The 16359-nt window shown below is 61.7% G+C and overlaps 2 protein-coding genes across 10 annotated transcripts in view; one reads left to right on the forward strand and one right to left on the reverse strand.

Annotated features, from left to right (window-relative positions):
- Window positions 1-420: 420 nt before the first annotated feature.
- Window positions 421-8594, forward strand: COMP (cartilage oligomeric matrix protein). Its single transcript, XM_086698532.1, has 19 exons — window positions 421-1072; window positions 1316-1401; window positions 1810-1861; window positions 2320-2489; window positions 3178-3315; window positions 3583-3657; window positions 3752-3910; window positions 4008-4112; window positions 4199-4306; window positions 4543-4702; window positions 5275-5393; window positions 5583-5635; window positions 5739-5920; window positions 6084-6262; window positions 6373-6421; window positions 6740-6936; window positions 7558-7730; window positions 8161-8300; window positions 8390-8594. Exons 1-19 carry the CDS (start codon window positions 994-996, stop codon window positions 8434-8436), a joined length of 2271 nt encoding a protein of 756 aa, XP_086554658.1. The 5' UTR covers window positions 421-993; the 3' UTR covers window positions 8437-8594.
- A 456-nt stretch (window positions 8595-9050) lies between these two features.
- Window positions 9051-16359, reverse strand: part of CRTC1 (CREB regulated transcription coactivator 1) — a 75877-nt gene continuing 68568 nt past the window's right edge. For all 9 annotated transcript variants that reach the window (XM_086698542.1, XM_086698535.1, XM_086698541.1 and 6 more), the window contains 2 exons: window positions 16135-16315; window positions 9051-14765 (listed from right to left, as the gene is read on the reverse strand). In XM_086698542.1, coding sequence (XP_086554668.1) covers window positions 14554-14765; window positions 16135-16315 — 393 coding nt within the window. In that variant the 3' untranslated portion in view covers window positions 9051-14553. The remainder of the gene's footprint in view (window positions 14766-16134; window positions 16316-16359) is intronic.

Here is a 16359-nt window from a genome sequence, read left to right on the forward strand (position 1 = left end):
TCTGAAACTCCCCCCTCCCCAAGCCACACGTGCTTCACTATGTCAGAACTGTCTTCACTTCGCTCTGCTGATCTGAGTCCTTCTTTTCCTTTAGGCTTCCCTTCCACCTCCTCCGGGAAGCCCTTAGTGACTTCTCTGGAACCTCTCTGATTTCACCCTTGCCCCTTGCGGTGGCCTTGGGCTAGCCACTTCCCCTCTCTGGGCTTCAGTGTTCTGATCCATACGACAGAGGCTTTGAGCACTTGGAAAGCGGGTGGAGAGGGTTAACTCCAGAAAGTCAAAGTGTTTTGTAGCTCAGGAGCGAGGCTGAGCTGGGAGGGACGATTTTCCTGATTAGAAGTAATTTTTATTTTTATTACAGGCTGTTCCCACAGCAGCTGGAGCGGAGCTCGGAAGGTATGGCGAAGTCTCCGCAAACAGAAGTCCTGGCCACCCCCCTCAGACCTCCTCCAGCTGGAGCCCTTTAATTTGCGCACTCCTCTGCTGGGGATGGAAACAGGCACAGAGAGATGTCATTTGCCTCATTTTGAAGCAAGTGAAGAGGGAGTGGAGGGCCAGTCGGCCTGACTGAAAGCAGAGTCGGGGGTGGGGGTCCTAACTTTTAGCGTCTCTTGACTGGTTCCCCAGGTGTGAGCTGAGGGGAGCCGCTGTACAGATTGCTTCGTACTCAGTTAGGTCCCAATCTTGGCATACAGCAGGCACTCAATAGAGAAGTGAGAGAGAGGGCTGGAGGGTGGTCCCACTGGACTCCCTGCCCTATCGACCCCTACCCCGGCTCCCCGTGACTCAGTTTCCCCGCCGTGTCCGGGTTCAGCAATACCGGGCGGGGCCTCGAACGCAGAGGCCAGCGCCATCTGTTTACCTTGCGGCTGGACGCTGGGCAGGGCCGCGGGTGGGCCGTCCCCGGAGCCGACTGAGCCGCCGGGATAAATACGCCCCGCGGGCCTCGTGGGCAGCAGAGAGCGAGCTGCAGTCCAGCTCCCCGCCGCCGCCATGGTTCCTGCCGCCGCCTGCGTTCTCCTGCTCACCCTGGCAGCCCTCCGTGCGTCGGGCCAAGGCCAGATACAGATAGGTAAGCCGCCCCGTCCCCCACGCGTGGCCTCGACCCCCAACCGTACCGGAGGACCCGTGAGGCCTGGGGTCGCGGCTTCTTGGGGGCTCAGGGACTGCTCATCGGGGCATGCAGGTCGGAGAAACCAGGCAGCAGGGCGGACGCTCAAGGAATGAGGGAGTCCCAGGGCCCTGCCGCGGTAAGGACTGGTGTGGCGGGGGTCCCCAAACCCCGACGCCCCACCAGCGCCCCCTGTCGGCGCAGGTGCAGATCTGGGCCCGCAGATGCTTCGGGAACTTCAGGAAACCAACGCGGCTCTGCAGGATGTGCGGGAGCTGTTGCGGCAGCAGGTGCGGACGGGGGGGGGGGGGGGGGGGACGGGGAGTGCGGAGGAGGGGAGTGAGGCCTGGAAGAGAAGGAGAGGCAGGGGGATGGGAGAAGGAGGTGCCGGTGGAGATGGAGAGGATCGTGGGTACCAAGGTTCAGGGAGGAAGTTGTAGAAAAGAGGGAGAAGGGAGTCCCAGGGGTAGAAGGTTCCGCGGGAGATGACAGGGGTCGGGGGGGGGGGGCGGGGAAGGGAGTCCCAAGGAAGGAAGAGAGGTGCTGGGAGGATAGGGAGTCTGAGGGGGTGGAGGGAGGGTCCGAGGGGAGTGGGTGGGTCTGTGGGAAGGGAGTCTGGGGGAGGGGAGAGGAGACTCAAGGGAGGAAAAGAGGGATGGGGCCTCGCTGACTACACCCCGTCTCCCCCTGCACCGCAGGTCAAGGAGATCACGTTTCTGAAAAACACAGTGATGGAGTGTGACGCGTGCGGTGAGCACAGCTGGGGCGGCAGAGGCGCGGCAGGCGGGGAGATCGAGAAGAGTTGGGGAGACAAAGACGGAGACAGCGAAGGAAAGTCCGGGAGGAAAAGGGACAGGAAGAGACGGAGGCTGCCAGATGGAGAGATTGGATGAGGGATGGAGAGAGACGAACAAGGAGGGGGAGACAGAGACTATGGGAAGGGAGAGGGGGACACACGAAAAGAAGCAGAGGCCGTGCGAGAGATGGAGGGAGATGCAGAGACGCTCTGGGAGAAGCAGAAAACTGACGCGCGCGGAAATGCAGAGACTGGAAAAGCCTAGCGGGCTTGGAGCGGGGTCCCGGGCGGGGTCGCAGAAAGCCCGGGATCTCGCCACGCCCCCAGGGGCGGCCCTCCAGGAAGGGGCGTGCTCATGATAGACTCCGCCCCCGGGGCTGGGCCCTGACCAGCCCCACTTCACCACCCGCAGGGATGCAGCCAGCGCGCACCCCAGGTCTGAGCGTGCGGCCCCTCTCCCAGTGCGCGCCCGGCTTCTGCTACCCAGGCGTGGTTTGCACTCAGACGGCAAGCGGCGCGCGCTGTGGACCTTGCCCCGCGGGCTTCACTGGCAATGGCTCGCACTGTGTCGACGTCAACGAGGTGCGCCCGTCCCCCACCCCACCGACGACCCCCCTATAACACCGGTCCCTACAACTACCGACCTCCCCAACGATTTCTTCCCCGGCTGAAAGTGTTCACCCGGAGGCCCTCTTCACCTCCGGGGGCGCCCGTCCGGACGACCCCCTTGACGCCGGGAGGGGGGGGGGCACTCATCCAGACCACTTCCCTTACCACCAGTGACGCCGGTCCCGCCAACCCCCTCCGTAGCCAGTGACGGCCGCCCCGACCACTCTCCTACAGCCGAGAGTGGTCCGCCCCAAAGGCCCCCCTCACCTCCGGGGCTCGGAAGCCCCAACGACCCTTCAACCACCGCGAGGAGCCCGCTCGGACGACCCTCCCACGGCCGGGCACGCACGCCTCGACGGCCACTTCCCCCCTCTGCTGGGGACGCCCGCCCTCACAATTCCTTCCCCCGCCCTTGAGCACCCAGCCCATCGGCTCCCAGGAACAGCCCCTCTCTCCGCCAGGTCGCTCCCCTGCCCCCATCAAGGCGAAGTCGCGTCTGACCCCTGGGATAATGGCCTTTGCCCCACAAGCCCCCCCCCCCCAAGTGCTGGCTAATGGCCCTTGAATTTTCTAAGTTCAAGCCCCCAAAATCTTGAGGCGCCGCTCTCGACGGGGCTCTCCTCCTGCGTCCTCTGACCCTCCGTGGCCTTTCCTCTCCCAGTGCAACGCCCATCCCTGCTTCCCGCGCGTCCGCTGCATCAACACTAGCCCCGGCTTCCGCTGCGAGGCTTGCCCGCCCGGGTTCAGCGGCCCCGCCCACGAGGGCGTGGGGCTGGCCTTCGCCAAAGCCAACAAGCAGGTGAGGGCCGTGGAGGGGTGGGCTTCATCAGGGAAATGGTCCGCTAGCCTTGCGGCTATTTTCCTGCCTGGCTTCAGAGGGAAGGGGTGGAGCCCGGCGCCCGGGGGCCCGGGGGATGGATAGAGGAAGGGTCCTCATCAAGATGGTGGAGGTTGGGGGAGGAATGTAGGTAGGGGAGAGGTAGGGTGCAGAGGAGACGTGAACCGGGTGGGAGGTATGCGGGTTTTCTGCGCAGGGGCGGTGACCTCTGCGCTCCCTGCCATCCAGGTTTGCACGGACATTAACGAGTGTGAGACCGGACAGCATAACTGCGTCCCCAACTCCGTGTGCGTCAATACCCGGGTAAGGCACGGTAGGAGCGGGGAAGGATCGAGACACTGGGGGAGGGTGAGAAGTGGCAGGCAGCCCGAGCTCACTGCCCGCGGCCCGGGTCCAGGGCTCCTTCCAGTGCGGCCCTTGCCAGCCCGGCTTCGTGGGCGATCAGGCATCCGGCTGCCATCGGCGCTCACAGCGCTTCTGCCCCGACGGCACGCCCAGCCCGTGCCACGAGAAGGCCGACTGCATCCTGGAACGCGATGGCTCGAGGTCGTGCGTGGTGAGTGCGGGCGAGCAGAAACGACCTTGGCATGGGGTACGAGGGGTGGGGTGGGTGGCGAACACGCCGGGGCACCTACTCACCACCCCACCCGCAGTGCGCCGTTGGCTGGGCCGGCAACGGGCTCGTCTGCGGCCGAGACACGGATTTGGACGGCTTCCCCGACGAGAAGCTGCGCTGCCCGGAACGCCAGTGCCGCAAGGTGGGCGGGGTCTGAAGGGCCAGCACAGCGCGGTGGTGGGCGGGGCTCCCTAGCCACGCTCCTCACGCCGGCCGTGCCCTCCCCAGGACAACTGCGTGACGGTGCCCAACTCAGGGCAAGAGGACGTGGATCGCGACGGCATCGGAGACGCCTGCGACCCGGATGCCGACGGGGACGGGGTCCTCAACGAGCAGGTGGGGCCAAACGTCGGGGCCTAGGTTAGGCAAGGTGGGGCTGTGGCTTGGGTGAGGGAAGTGGCCTCAGAGGATGTGGACTGGGGGGGGGGGGAAGGGGCGGGGTCCAGGAAGGATGACCGCTGCTCTGCGGAGGAGGCGGGGCCTCGGAGCTGGTCTGGTCTGGGCAGTGACATTTGCCCCTCCAGGCCTGACCGGGCCCCCCCCTCCCCCCGGTAATCGGCCCTGTCCCCCAGGACAACTGTAAACTGGTGCGGAACCCAGACCAGCGCAATGCGGACGGCGATAAGTGGGGTGATGCGTGCGACAACTGCCGGTCCCAGAAGAACGATGACCAAAAGGACACAGATCAGGACGGCAAAGGCGACGCCTGCGACGACGACATCGACGGCGACCGTGAGAGCAGCAGAAGGGAGGGGGGAGGGAAGGGCAAGCACCGAGGGGCGCGGCTTGCCTGAGGGCGGAGCTCGGCTAGTTTTTGAAGCTACTGCGGGTGAGCTCGCTCCAGGGCTCCAGGGACCACCGACTGTGCTCCTGCGGGCAGAAAAATAAGGCAGGGACACGACGCGAAGGGGAAGCGGCAGGAACATTTGGAGGAGGGGAGGGGGGCCCTGTGTCAGATGCTGCAAGGAGTACGTAGTTGAACAGAGACGTGAGCCTGCCGTTTAGGGCCAGGGAGGTGCCAGGTTTTACACCTGGGGCAGACACTCAGCATGGTGCATTCCCAGGGCCAGCGGAGGGTCCAGCTGAGCTTCCTCTGTGAGTGAGAGCCAGTGCCTTCACCCGCCGTCCATCAAGTCTCTGAGGCTTGGGCCAATGCCCTACTTGATTTAACTTTGTAGAGCTGGGAGCCCCGAGAGGCGCACGACTGTGTCCCAGGCTAGCCCCAGGTTTGCTGCTGCCTTGCCGAAGTTAGCCTGGTCCCGCCCCCAACCTGGGATCCTGTGCTGTCCCCCTGCTTCTCGCAGGGATCCGAAATACGGTGGACAACTGCCCAAGGGTGCCGAACTCAGACCAGAAGGACAGCGACGGTGATGGTGTAGGGGATGCCTGTGACAACTGCCCCCAGAAGAGCAACGCAGACCAGGTGAGCGCCGGAGGCACCCCAGCTGGGTCAGATCCCTGAGGTGAGCTCCAGACTAGTTAAGGAGACTGAAGCGCGGTCTAAGCATGGTTCCTTGGGGTCAGGAGGACCTTGGTTCTGGAACTCGGGGTCGGTGGGAGGCTTCTGAATTCCTCTGCCTTGATTTCGGACTCCTGCATCCACCTTCCCTAGAGTGATGTGGACCACGACTTTGTGGGAGACGCTTGCGACAGCGACCAAGACCAGTAAGGAGGCCATCTGGGGTGGGGGTGGGGACCGAGGGTGGGCGACCCCGACGCAGCCCTCTGGGAAATCTCACTGTCTCTCTGTCCCACCCACCAATTCTAGGGATGGGGATGGGCACCAGGACTCACGGGACAACTGCCCTACAGTACCAAATAGTGCCCAGCAGGATTCAGATCACGATGGCCAGGGTGACGCCTGCGACGAGGATGATGACAACGACGGGGTCCCTGACAGTCGGGACAACTGCCGCCTGGTGCCCAACCCAAATCAGGAAGATGTAGACCGTAAGGGCAGGGGGCAGGGCCTGTGGTGGGTTAGAGGCTGTTGTGGAGACCTTGGCACGTATGGGAGGGGCTGGGACGTGGTATGGGCGGGACCTATAGCAGATGTGGGCGTGACTAGGCCCTGGGCGGGGCTGGCGCTGACTCCACCACGGGGGTCTCTCAGGGGACGGAGTGGGCGACGTGTGCCAGGGCGACTTCGACGCGGACAAAGTGGTGGACAAGATCGATGTGTGTCCGGAGAACGCCGAGGTCACCCTCACTGACTTCCGGGCCTTCCAGACGGTCGTGCTGGACCCCGAAGGCGACGCTCAGATAGATCCCAACTGGGTGGTGCTCAACCAGGTGGGGACAGGGCCCCGCGGAAGGTGGTGGGGTTGGGTCCTCAGCTGGGGGCGGGGGAACCGAGGACCCATGCGGCCGACCTGAGGCCCTTCTTCCTTTGACCCCATCAGGGTATGGAGATCGTGCAGACGATGAACAGCGACCCTGGCCTGGCTGTGGGTGAGACACGGAGAGGGGTCCAGGCCGTACAGCTAGCCGAATAGGGGGCGGGGCCAGGGGCGGGTCTGAAGTTAGGAAAGGCGGAGCCAGGTTGAGTCTGGGCTCTGGGGTCCAACAGTTCTGGACTCTGAAGGAGCGTGACCCAAGGCATGTCACAGGCCCAGGGATGTGGTCGTGGCTGGACTCGGCCGGTAGGGATGGGGCGGGTATATGGTTGGGGATCTGGGCCTAGGGGCAAGTTGGACTCCAGAGGGGCGGGGGCGGGGGGGAGGCAGGGCCCCAATGGGGAGAGCCCCACTGCTCCCTTCTCTTCCCCAGGTTACACGGCCTTCAATGGCGTGGACTTTGAAGGCACGTTCCACGTGAACACGGTCACGGATGACGACTACGCAGGCTTCATCTTTGGCTACCAGGACAGCTCCAGCTTTTATGTGGTTATGTGGAAGCAGATGGAACAGACGTACTGGCAGGCGAATCCTTTCCGTGCAGTGGCTGAACCCGGCATTCAGCTCAAGGTGTCCGCGGCCCTGCCTGACCTCCCTCAGTCCTTGAGCTCTCTAGGAGGCCCCAAATCCTCCCAAGGTCTCCCAAAGCCTTTACAGCCCCCTAGTGTCATCCTGTGGACCTTAGAGTCCTTTCAGCACCCCCTGGATTCCTACAGGCCCTCAAACACTCCTCTAGGGCCCCCAAACTTCCTTTGGGCCCCGAAACCTCACAGAGCCCTAAACTTCCCCTCGGGTTCCAAATCCTCCTGCAGAACCCCTAGACCCCAGTAAGTCACTGAAACCCTCCAGCAAATTCCCCAAATCCTATAGAGCCCAGTTTATCCCATGGACACCCAAAACTTTCTATGGGTCACTAAGTCATCTCGCAGACCCCTCCAAATCCTCAGACTCCAAACCTGTCCACGGACTCCCAAATCCTCACATGAGCTCCCAGACCATCCCTGCCCCCCCCCCCATACCCGACCCGCAAATCTCCATGTGGCCCCCAAGAAGGCTTCCTTGCAGGTATCCCATCCAGGCACCCGAGAGCCTCCCACCACTGCCAAAACCTGTCCCACCAGGCAGGGTTCTGCAGGGCTCCGATAGCCTGGGCAGTCTCTGACTCTGTTCCCCTGTCCCTGGGCATGGCAGGCTGTGAAGTCCTCCACAGGCCCCGGGGAGCAGCTGCGGAATGCACTCTGGCACACGGGGGACACAGCGTCGCAGGTGCGGCTGCTGTGGAAGGACCCCCGCAACGTGGGTTGGAAGGACAAGACGTCCTACCGCTGGTTCCTGCAGCACCGGCCTCAAGTGGGCTACATCAGGTGGGGACCTCGCCCCTTGCCAATGGACCAGAAGTCCCTTGCTCTGTCCTGGCTCCTGGAGGTTCAGGGGACCTCGGTACCCTTACCTGTAAAATGGGAATGATACGGGCAGGTAGAATTAACTGTGTTTGGCTCTGGGACATGACACTTCTCCTAGGACGCAGGACACAGCAGGTCCTCAGACGGTGGGGTCCTACTTGTTTCTCAGTCCCCACTGCACTGCCAGGAAGTCCATCCTGTCACGCAGGGAAGCTGAGGCTCAGGTCAGAAGCCCCACCTGCCCTGAGAGTGGCCCAGGCAGGGGGGGGGGGGGGGACACACGGCCTCCACTCCCAGAGAGGAGGGGACTCGTCTTCCAGGGCAGACGCCAAGGCCTCAGAGGGGAGGGCCTAGCCCAGGGCCCCACCTCGCTGTCCCATCCTCCCCCCAGAGTGCGGTTCTACGAGGGCCCTGAGCTGGTGGCTGACAGCAACGTGGTCCTGGACACGACCATGAGGGGTGGCCGCCTGGGGGTCTTTTGCTTCTCCCAAGAGAACATCATCTGGGCCAATCTGCGTTACCGCTGCAATGGTGAGGGGAGAGCCCTGCTTGGGGGGCGGGGGTGGGAGTCCATCCTGCCCAACCTCACCCCCTCTCACTCGCTGGCCCTTTCTCCACAGACACCATCCCTGAGGACTACGAGACTCAGAGGCTGCTGCAGGCCTAGGGGCGGGCGTGGGGATCCACTGCTGGAAGAAGGTCACCCCCAGGGCTGCCCTCAGCACGCCAAGCAGGGAGCTCAGTGCCCGGCTCCGAGGGGTGGCTGGACTGGGGGAGGGAAGGCTGAGGGGCTCAGAGAGGACAAAATAAAGTGTGTGCGGTGGAGTGGCTGGCTGTGGTCTCTGCTTCAGGGAGATCGTGGGGTGGGGCCAGGAAAGGCTGGGCCGGGGACCCCAGACCTGCTAATGACTACCCGTGCCCTTGCCCCGAGTGGCTGGGGACCAGCGGCCTGACTAGGAGTGTCCAACACTGACTGGGGAGGCCCCGGGCCTGCCACTGCATCCTACCCACTTGAGGTCACAGGGCTGGATCCCCACCACTGAGTGCCTGCCCCCCAGGATCCTGGGGTCCTTCCCCTTCCAGGCAATAGGCCCAACTAGCTGGCTAGGGGTGGGGGTGAGGGGCTCACACCTGGGTGTCCACGTTCATGTGTGTGTGTGTGTGTGTGTGTGTGTGTGTGTGTGTGGCGGGGGGCCTGTGTGTGGCTCCCACTTGATACACCTACTGGCCCACGTTCCATCCCCAGTGTAGGGGAAGGGGCAGGAAAAAAGAGGAGGCAGGGACGAAAACATTGGATTTTTATTATGTTTCATTACAAAGGATGCAAAGGTACAAAGACAAAAGCGTCCACGCCAGAGAGGATGGGCAGGGGCCGGCCGAGTGCGCCCTGAGCCGCCCGCCCCCACCCACCGTGGGCACCCGACCCACGGCCCACGGACATCCACAGCAGAGTGTACATGCTGGGGGCAGGGGCAGAGCCAGCCTGGGGACAGAGGGAAACAGGTGGAGCAGGGCTTGGACCGGCAGGTTTGCATATATCAGTGGTGCCGCCCAGCCCCTTGGGGGGCAGTTTCCTATGGGGGGGGGCACAGCGGGGCCAGTGGACCTTGGCTGCCAAAGCCCTCCCTCTCAGGGACTGGTGGCAAAGGCCACAGCTGTGTCCACTTGTCCCGAGTGGACAAGAGGTCAGAAGTGATGGGCTAGGATGGGCTGGGCACTGATTGGCCCCAGAGTCCAGAGCCCTGCTAGATGGGGGCAACACCACGCCCTGCATGTGCCACATGTCCCCGGCATCTTGGGACGGGGTGTTGAGGGCTGGCCAAGAGGGCAGGTGGAAAGAACTATTTGGAGCCAGCATCACTCTGATGTCCAGACCTTAGCCCCCACCCTGTCGGGGAGGACCCTGAGGCCCGAGACCCATGGGTCTGAGTCAGTGACAAGAGGGAAACTGAGGCCCAGGTCACAAGGGTCTTTTTCTCACCGCCGCCCCACCCCCACCCCCACCCCCGCCCCGCCAATGCCTTTGATGAGTATCCCGGCGCCCAGGCCTGGGGATACAGGTTACCCCATCTCCCTCTCCTGGGAGTGGCCACTTTGGAGAGAATGTGTCTGTGGCCAGTTGCCTGTGGCTAAGGGTTCTGAAAGGGCACTGAGCCCCACCCGACCAGGAACCTTGGAGGCCAAAGGCCAAGAGAAACCAAGGAGAGTCAGCTCAGGCTGAGATGGTAGGGCAGGGCCTGATGGAGGAGTGTGCCAGGAGCCCCTAGTCACACACTGTGAGACCCCCAGAAGGTGGAGGCACAGGTTCCAAGGAGAACGGGAGCAGAAAGACCTAGCTGCCCACTCACCCCGGGCAGGCCTCCAGCAGTGGGGGGAGGCGCACAGTCCTCCCCACAGTTCTGCAAGCCAAGTGGGAAGGGCTCAGGGGGCCACAGCTCCCTCTCCTGGAGCATCACCTGCAGGGGTGATGGGTCAAGACCAGGGGCACCGGATACCCTTGACCTTGTGGCCCCCCTACCCTACCCCACCCCCACAATGAGAGCCCCTGTGGCCTCTACCTACAGGTCCATCAGAACCCAGTGAGGGTGGTGGGTGCAGGTGCTGCTTTGTCAGGACTGGGGGTGGGGAGCGGAGGGCTCCCCAATAACTGCCAGGCCTTACCACACCCAGACTGTACCTAGGAGTGGGGATGCTTTCTTTGGAAATGCAGAAAACCCAGAATCCAGATAGGGCTGGGAGTTTGGAAGGATGCTTGGTTATGAACCAGCTCAGGGTCGGCTGAGATGTGGAGGTCTGGGGAGGGGGCACGTTCCCATGTGTCCTCGGCTGCCCTGGGGGCCCCTCTAAGGATAGTCCCTCATGGGGGCTCATTGGGCCCAGGATGCTGGACGGCGGGGAAGGCAGTCTCTACTGCTTGAGCCCCACTCAGCCCCCCAAAGACCCGGCGCCTGCTCCCATCCTGACCGGGCCACAGCTAGCACCTGGCATACAGCTCAAAAACTGGACACCCACCGCTGGACATACGGATGGACACAGAGCCTCTCACCCTCCGTGTGGGGGTCTCAGAGTGCTCGATGTCCATTCTCATCTGCCCCACTATGACACACGGGCCTCACCACAGGGCCCACTTGGCTAGGCGTCCTCCAGGGAGCTCAGCCACCCAAAGAAATCATGCCAAACACACAGACATCAGAACCCTCCTTTCCCAGCCCCCCAAAACCCACAAGTAGACAAGAGCAGAAAGAGGCTGCAAAGGCCAGCCTGAGTGTCTCGGGACCCCTGCGCTCAGTGCACACCCTTGGGGCAGGCAGGTGGCTCAGAAGCCAGCAGGGAGGTCTGGGTGGAGGTGCTGCTGGGGAAAGGCCCCAAACACACACGGCTGCCCTCCCCTTAGGCCTTGCTAGTCCCACGGAGTCCTATGGACAGCAATGGCAGGGGGGACTGGACCCACCACAATTAGGGCTCCTTCTCTGGCTTATCCCCCACAGGAGAGTGTAGACAGTTTTTGGATACTGTCAGCTGTGGCCCCTAAATTTTGCTAAAGGGTCAACTTGCGTCCTGAGCTTTCCACTGAGGGTCTCAGGGCCTCTTGCCCCAAGGGGCCGCCCCACCCCACCCCCACCGCTTCCTGCCCAGAAGTATGTCAGAAGGAAGCAGGGATGTGAGGAGAATGGAGGGGGTGGGGGGAATGCGGGACGCCCCCGAAGAGTGCGCCTCTTTTCTCCCTGGTAAGGACACAGTGGGGAAGGAGGTTGGCATGGGTACCTGTGACAGGGAACACGATCCCGACAAGACCCCTTCTCCTCCCCCACATCAGCCCTGGACACTGTGTGTGGGGGGTGACTTTGATGGGTGGTGGCATAAACCCTCTCTTCTGAAGGACACAGAGAGGGGCTGATCCCGGGCTCTACTTTGGCCCACAAGCCTCTGTGGGGGTAATAAACTCATTGCCCTGGGGGCTTGGAGGACAGAGGGTAAACTGAGGCAGGTGGGAACACACTGTTCGGTTTGTGTTCCTGGGGCAGAAATTCGCACAGCTGTAGGGGACTGAAATCAGGAGCACTCAGGGGGCAGCAGTGGGGGGACAGACAGGCCTAGCCTCTGACTTCATGTGGGCTGAGCATCCAGGCCTGTCCAGAACGAGCGAGCGAGGACACAGGCGGCGGGGTGTATATACAATATTCAGGGGCCCCGGCCCACCCCTCACGGCGCAGCTCGCCTGAAATCACAGTATTTTCACATCACAAGTTAAAGGGCTGGTTCCCTTAGGCTGTCCTGTTTCAGGAAGTCTTGGCAATTCAAGAATATTTAGTAGAGAAGCAATATTTAAGAAATAAACAAAATCCCCTGTTGCAGACCTCAGGAGGCATGCCCAGGCCCAGGCAGGGGTATGAACCCTTTGAGGACACAGGGATGCCTGGCCACTGGCTCCTGGCTGGGACCCCCTCCCTGGGAAAACTGCACCTATGCCCCTCATGAGCCGAAGTGGCCATGTAAATACAATGTTGCCTGTGCCCCTGGCCAAGAGGATGCTGGAAACAGGATGCAGGGGTGGACACCCTCCCTCTCCTGCCCATCTGCACTGAGAACTGGGTGCCGGGCAGACAGGAAATACGGGCTGACGAGGCTCCCACATGGGGTCCACGATGCCTTGTTTGAAAATTGCATCCAGGAAGGTTTATAATTTTATTAAGGCCATTTTTTAAAAAGTTCTACATACAAGTCTAATGGTAATCAAACTCTTCTATGTACATGTAGTTTTCTTAAAAAAAAAAAAAAAAAAAAAAAAATGTCTCACTCTTTGCTCTCAGCCCCTACCTCAGTAAGAGGCTGGGCCCTTGACCTGGACGGACTAACCCCGGACTAACCCCGTGTCCCTTAGCCCAGACGAGGGTATCAGGGGCCAAATGACTGAGGAGGGGGCCTTCTTACACCTGTGGCAGCCCAGTCACTTGGCCACGTGCTAACAGCCCGGCCCAGGAACAAGAGAGATGGATGTCATTAGATCAAATCTGGCTCCCACGGACAGAGGCGAGGGCTCTTGAGACCCAGAGGCAGTGGCTGCGACGCCACAGAGAAGAATCACACCGAGCAGAAGGTGCGGGCCCGGCCTGCAGGCCAAGGAGCCAGCAAGAGCTCAGGATGCGGCTTCGGAGGGACTGCAACAGAAGTTCCTATTTCAGAGCAGCTGACGGAAAACAAAGACAGCCCCGTCACCCCTCCCGGGGCCTGGAGGGTACAGGGACAGCCCCCGGCACGGTGGCCGAGCCCTGATGGTCACCACGGCCTCCGGAGGCACTTCAAGAGGCACCTGGAAACCTCCCGCTACGACAACACTGCTCTTTGCCCCCCGAATCCAGCCCTGCCGGGAGGAACCATGAAAGGGGTAGCTGAAGGGGACGAATGTCAGCTGGCTCTCGGGGTGGGGGGCAAGAGGACAGCCTCATCTTGGGGATGTCAGGACAGAGGGGCTGCAGCTGTCACCAGTCTCGGGGTCTGGGACTAGTCCTCCCTGAAGACCAGCGGGCACCTTGAGGATGGCCAGGCAGAGCTGGGTCTCGGAGAGACCCTTAATAAAAGCCGTGGCTCCCTCCTGGAATTCTGCCTCTCACGTGGCTGGAGCGGAGGCACCTCTAGCCACCTCAAGCTTCTGCCAGAGAGCCTACCAGGCCCAATCCGCCCTCACTCAGCCCTTCCGTTTTGAGAGAATGTGGGCCTTAACTAAAACGGCCAGAGACACAGCTCAGATCCGGGCAGGCAGCAGACTGCTTCCAGTTAGCTTAAAAAATATATAACATGGGATTTCTGGAATAAAAACATGCTCTCAGGCAAGTATTGGATCAAAAGAGTCAGCTACTTGTCTACAACCAAAGTGTAAATACAAACCAAAAGAAACAAACAAACAATAACACAACAAAAATGCCCTGGCCGCCCCCTCCCCACCCCATTCTTTAAATAACAGTGACAGTGACCAAGGTACAGAGAAGAAAAGATGAAAACAGGTTGAGAGATGAAAAGAACCCCCAGAAACAACCCCTGCCTCCACATGCATCCCCTGGAAGGCCCTTTCGTCCTGGCCAGGAGCTTCACTTTCAGGGCAAAGGCGGCCACAGAGGGACCTGGCTGGGGGTGGGCAAAGCGGGAGCAAGGGCCCCAGGAAGATTTAGCTGCTTTGCATGCTCTGTTCACACCTTTTATATTCTACCTCCATGGGATGGATTCTAGCATTCTCTGAATGTGCTCAGAAATATAAAAGACAGCAGTCAAAATAGTGTTTATTTCGCTTTGTGTCTGCCCCTCTCTCTGGTGCCTTCTCCCCTTGGCAGGGTGGGGCTGGCTCTCTACCTAACCTCGGGCTGGGGGTGGCGGGCAGGTCGGGGGACCAGGAACGAAGGAAGGCAGTGAGAGCTGGACAACAGTCGGAAAATGCACCTCAGCCCACCGCCGCCGTGGACCACAGCGCCCCCTCCAGGCCGGCGGCCCTCCCCAACACGCTTTCCGCATTTTACAGGGGGACGGCTCATGGCCCAGGGTGGGGGGCGAGAGAGCACGCGCAGGGAGGATCCGCGGGGGTGACACGCGGCCTCCCAAGGGAGGTGGACAGCTGGGGGGCGGGCGGGTGGGCAGGGGGCGCTTGGCGGCATTGCAAGCTCAGAATCACAAGCTCGGCCGTTTGCGAAGGACGGAGCGCGGCCGTCCCTGGGCTCAGGGAGACGCCGTCGGGACCACTGACCGGCGGGGTGATGGAGCCGGGGGCTGGGCGGCGATGTGCCGGGTGTGCAGCTCACAGACGGTCCATCCGGAAGGTGTCCTCGGTGGCCGGGTCGGCCAGGACCATGTCGGGGTCGTTGAGCATGTGCAGTCCATCCAGGGTCAGGGGGTCAATCTTGAGTTCATCCAGGGGGAACTGGTTGTCCGAGTCGAAGCTGACATCACCGACCCCGGCCAGTGTGCTGGTCAGTTCTTTAGAGAGGCTGGGAGGGGACTCTCCCGTCACTGGAGCCGGGGGTAGCGGGGGGGACACAGGACAAACAAGTCTCAGCGTGGCCCTGGCTCTCTGACCCCATGCCCTGTGCCTCCGCGGCCCTGTCAATGCTCAGGGAAGAGGGGCTTGGGCCACACCAGGGGTGCTTACGTGGGGGGTTGCCCTCTAGGGGACACTGGCAATGTCTAGGGACATTTTTACTTGTCATGACTAGAGAAGAGGGAATGCTACTGGCATCAGGTGGGTGGAGACCAGGGATGCTGCTCAGCACAGGATGGTCCCACCACCCCAGAGAAAGATCTAGCCCCTCGTTATCAGCAGTGCCAAGGCTGGGAAGCCCTGAGCTAAGAGCCAGGTCAAATGTTTAGTGTGACCTGGCAGGAGCAGGGGCCTTTCCTGCTCTGCCAGGAGGTCTCCTCCATGTACGCCACTGAGAAGCAAACCGGGGTGTGTGTGCACGTGTGCATCAGGGACCCTCCCTGTGGGTTGGGGGGATGTCTGAGTTCTCCCCAGAGAGACCCGGATTCAAACCTAGGCTCTCTCCTCTACTTGCAATGAGACCTTAGGCCTTAGTTTCCCAGTCTGAGACAGGGGTATAAAAGTCCTTCTGGGCTGTTGTGGCCATCACAGGAGCCTGATCCTTCTTTCGAGTCTGAAGCTTCCACCCCCAGAGCATCTCCTGCAGACCACTGCTCACACCCCTGGGGTAGGGAGGAAGCACTAGGCCTCTAGGGGTCCTGGCCACGGACTTCTCCGTCCTGGAGATGTCAGTGGGACCACCAGGGGGTGTCACCCTCAATCCTGAGACAGTCCTGGCTTATAAGGAAATTGCTTCTTTCTTCAATAAAACCCACAATCTACAGGGTGGAGCAGAGGCAGCAAAGGGTCTGGGTTCTATGCCACGTGGAGCAGGGACTTACTCACGTGTGCTACGCATGTCCCTAGGAGCCTGGGTGCTGTGCTCGTTGGGATGCTCATTGCTGTGTGGCCTGCCGCGTGTATGTTGGCTGCATGTGACAAGCCCTGCCGTGCAGGGCCCACCCCCTAGTCACCTGCAATCCCACTATTCTCAGCTAATGGGGTTCAGGGACCTGGGGAGCAGATGCGGGGCCAGGTGAGTGACTGGCTCTGTCCTGTTCTTGCTCTGAGCATGGGACACTGGAAGCCTGGTTCAGGGTCCGGCGTGTGTCCCCCTGGCCTGTCCCACAACCCGGCAACGAGTCAAAGTTGGTGGGGTCTGGCCTCCTTTGGCCCAGTCCTGTCACGACTCATCGTGCAGGGCGGGGGTGCCGTCTCTCCCGGGGATGAGGCCTCTCGCAGCTGCCGGGCCCCCCACTCTGCCCAAGACCCCCGCCCGGGATGCCACACACGTGGCCTCACCTGTGAGGATGATGTTGGGGATGCTGCTATGGCTGGGGTAGCCAAGCTGCTGTGTGTCTGGCAGGCTCCCGTGGCTGCCCGTGAGGCCCATCATGGCCGCCTGCGAGTAGTTGAGCGTCGAGCCCGGGCTGTACAGGCTGCTGGAGCTGATGGCGTTCTCCATCATGTTGAACTGCTCCAGCTGCCAGGGGAAGCACACAGGCGTGAGGCCGGCCCTGCTGATCC

The sequence above is a fragment of the Puma concolor genome, chromosome A2 (genome assembly GCF_028749965.1).
Source record: "Puma concolor isolate L17-30 chromosome A2, mPumCon1.1.hap2, whole genome shotgun sequence".
Classification (NCBI taxonomy): domain Eukaryota; kingdom Metazoa; phylum Chordata; class Mammalia; order Carnivora; family Felidae; genus Puma; species Puma concolor.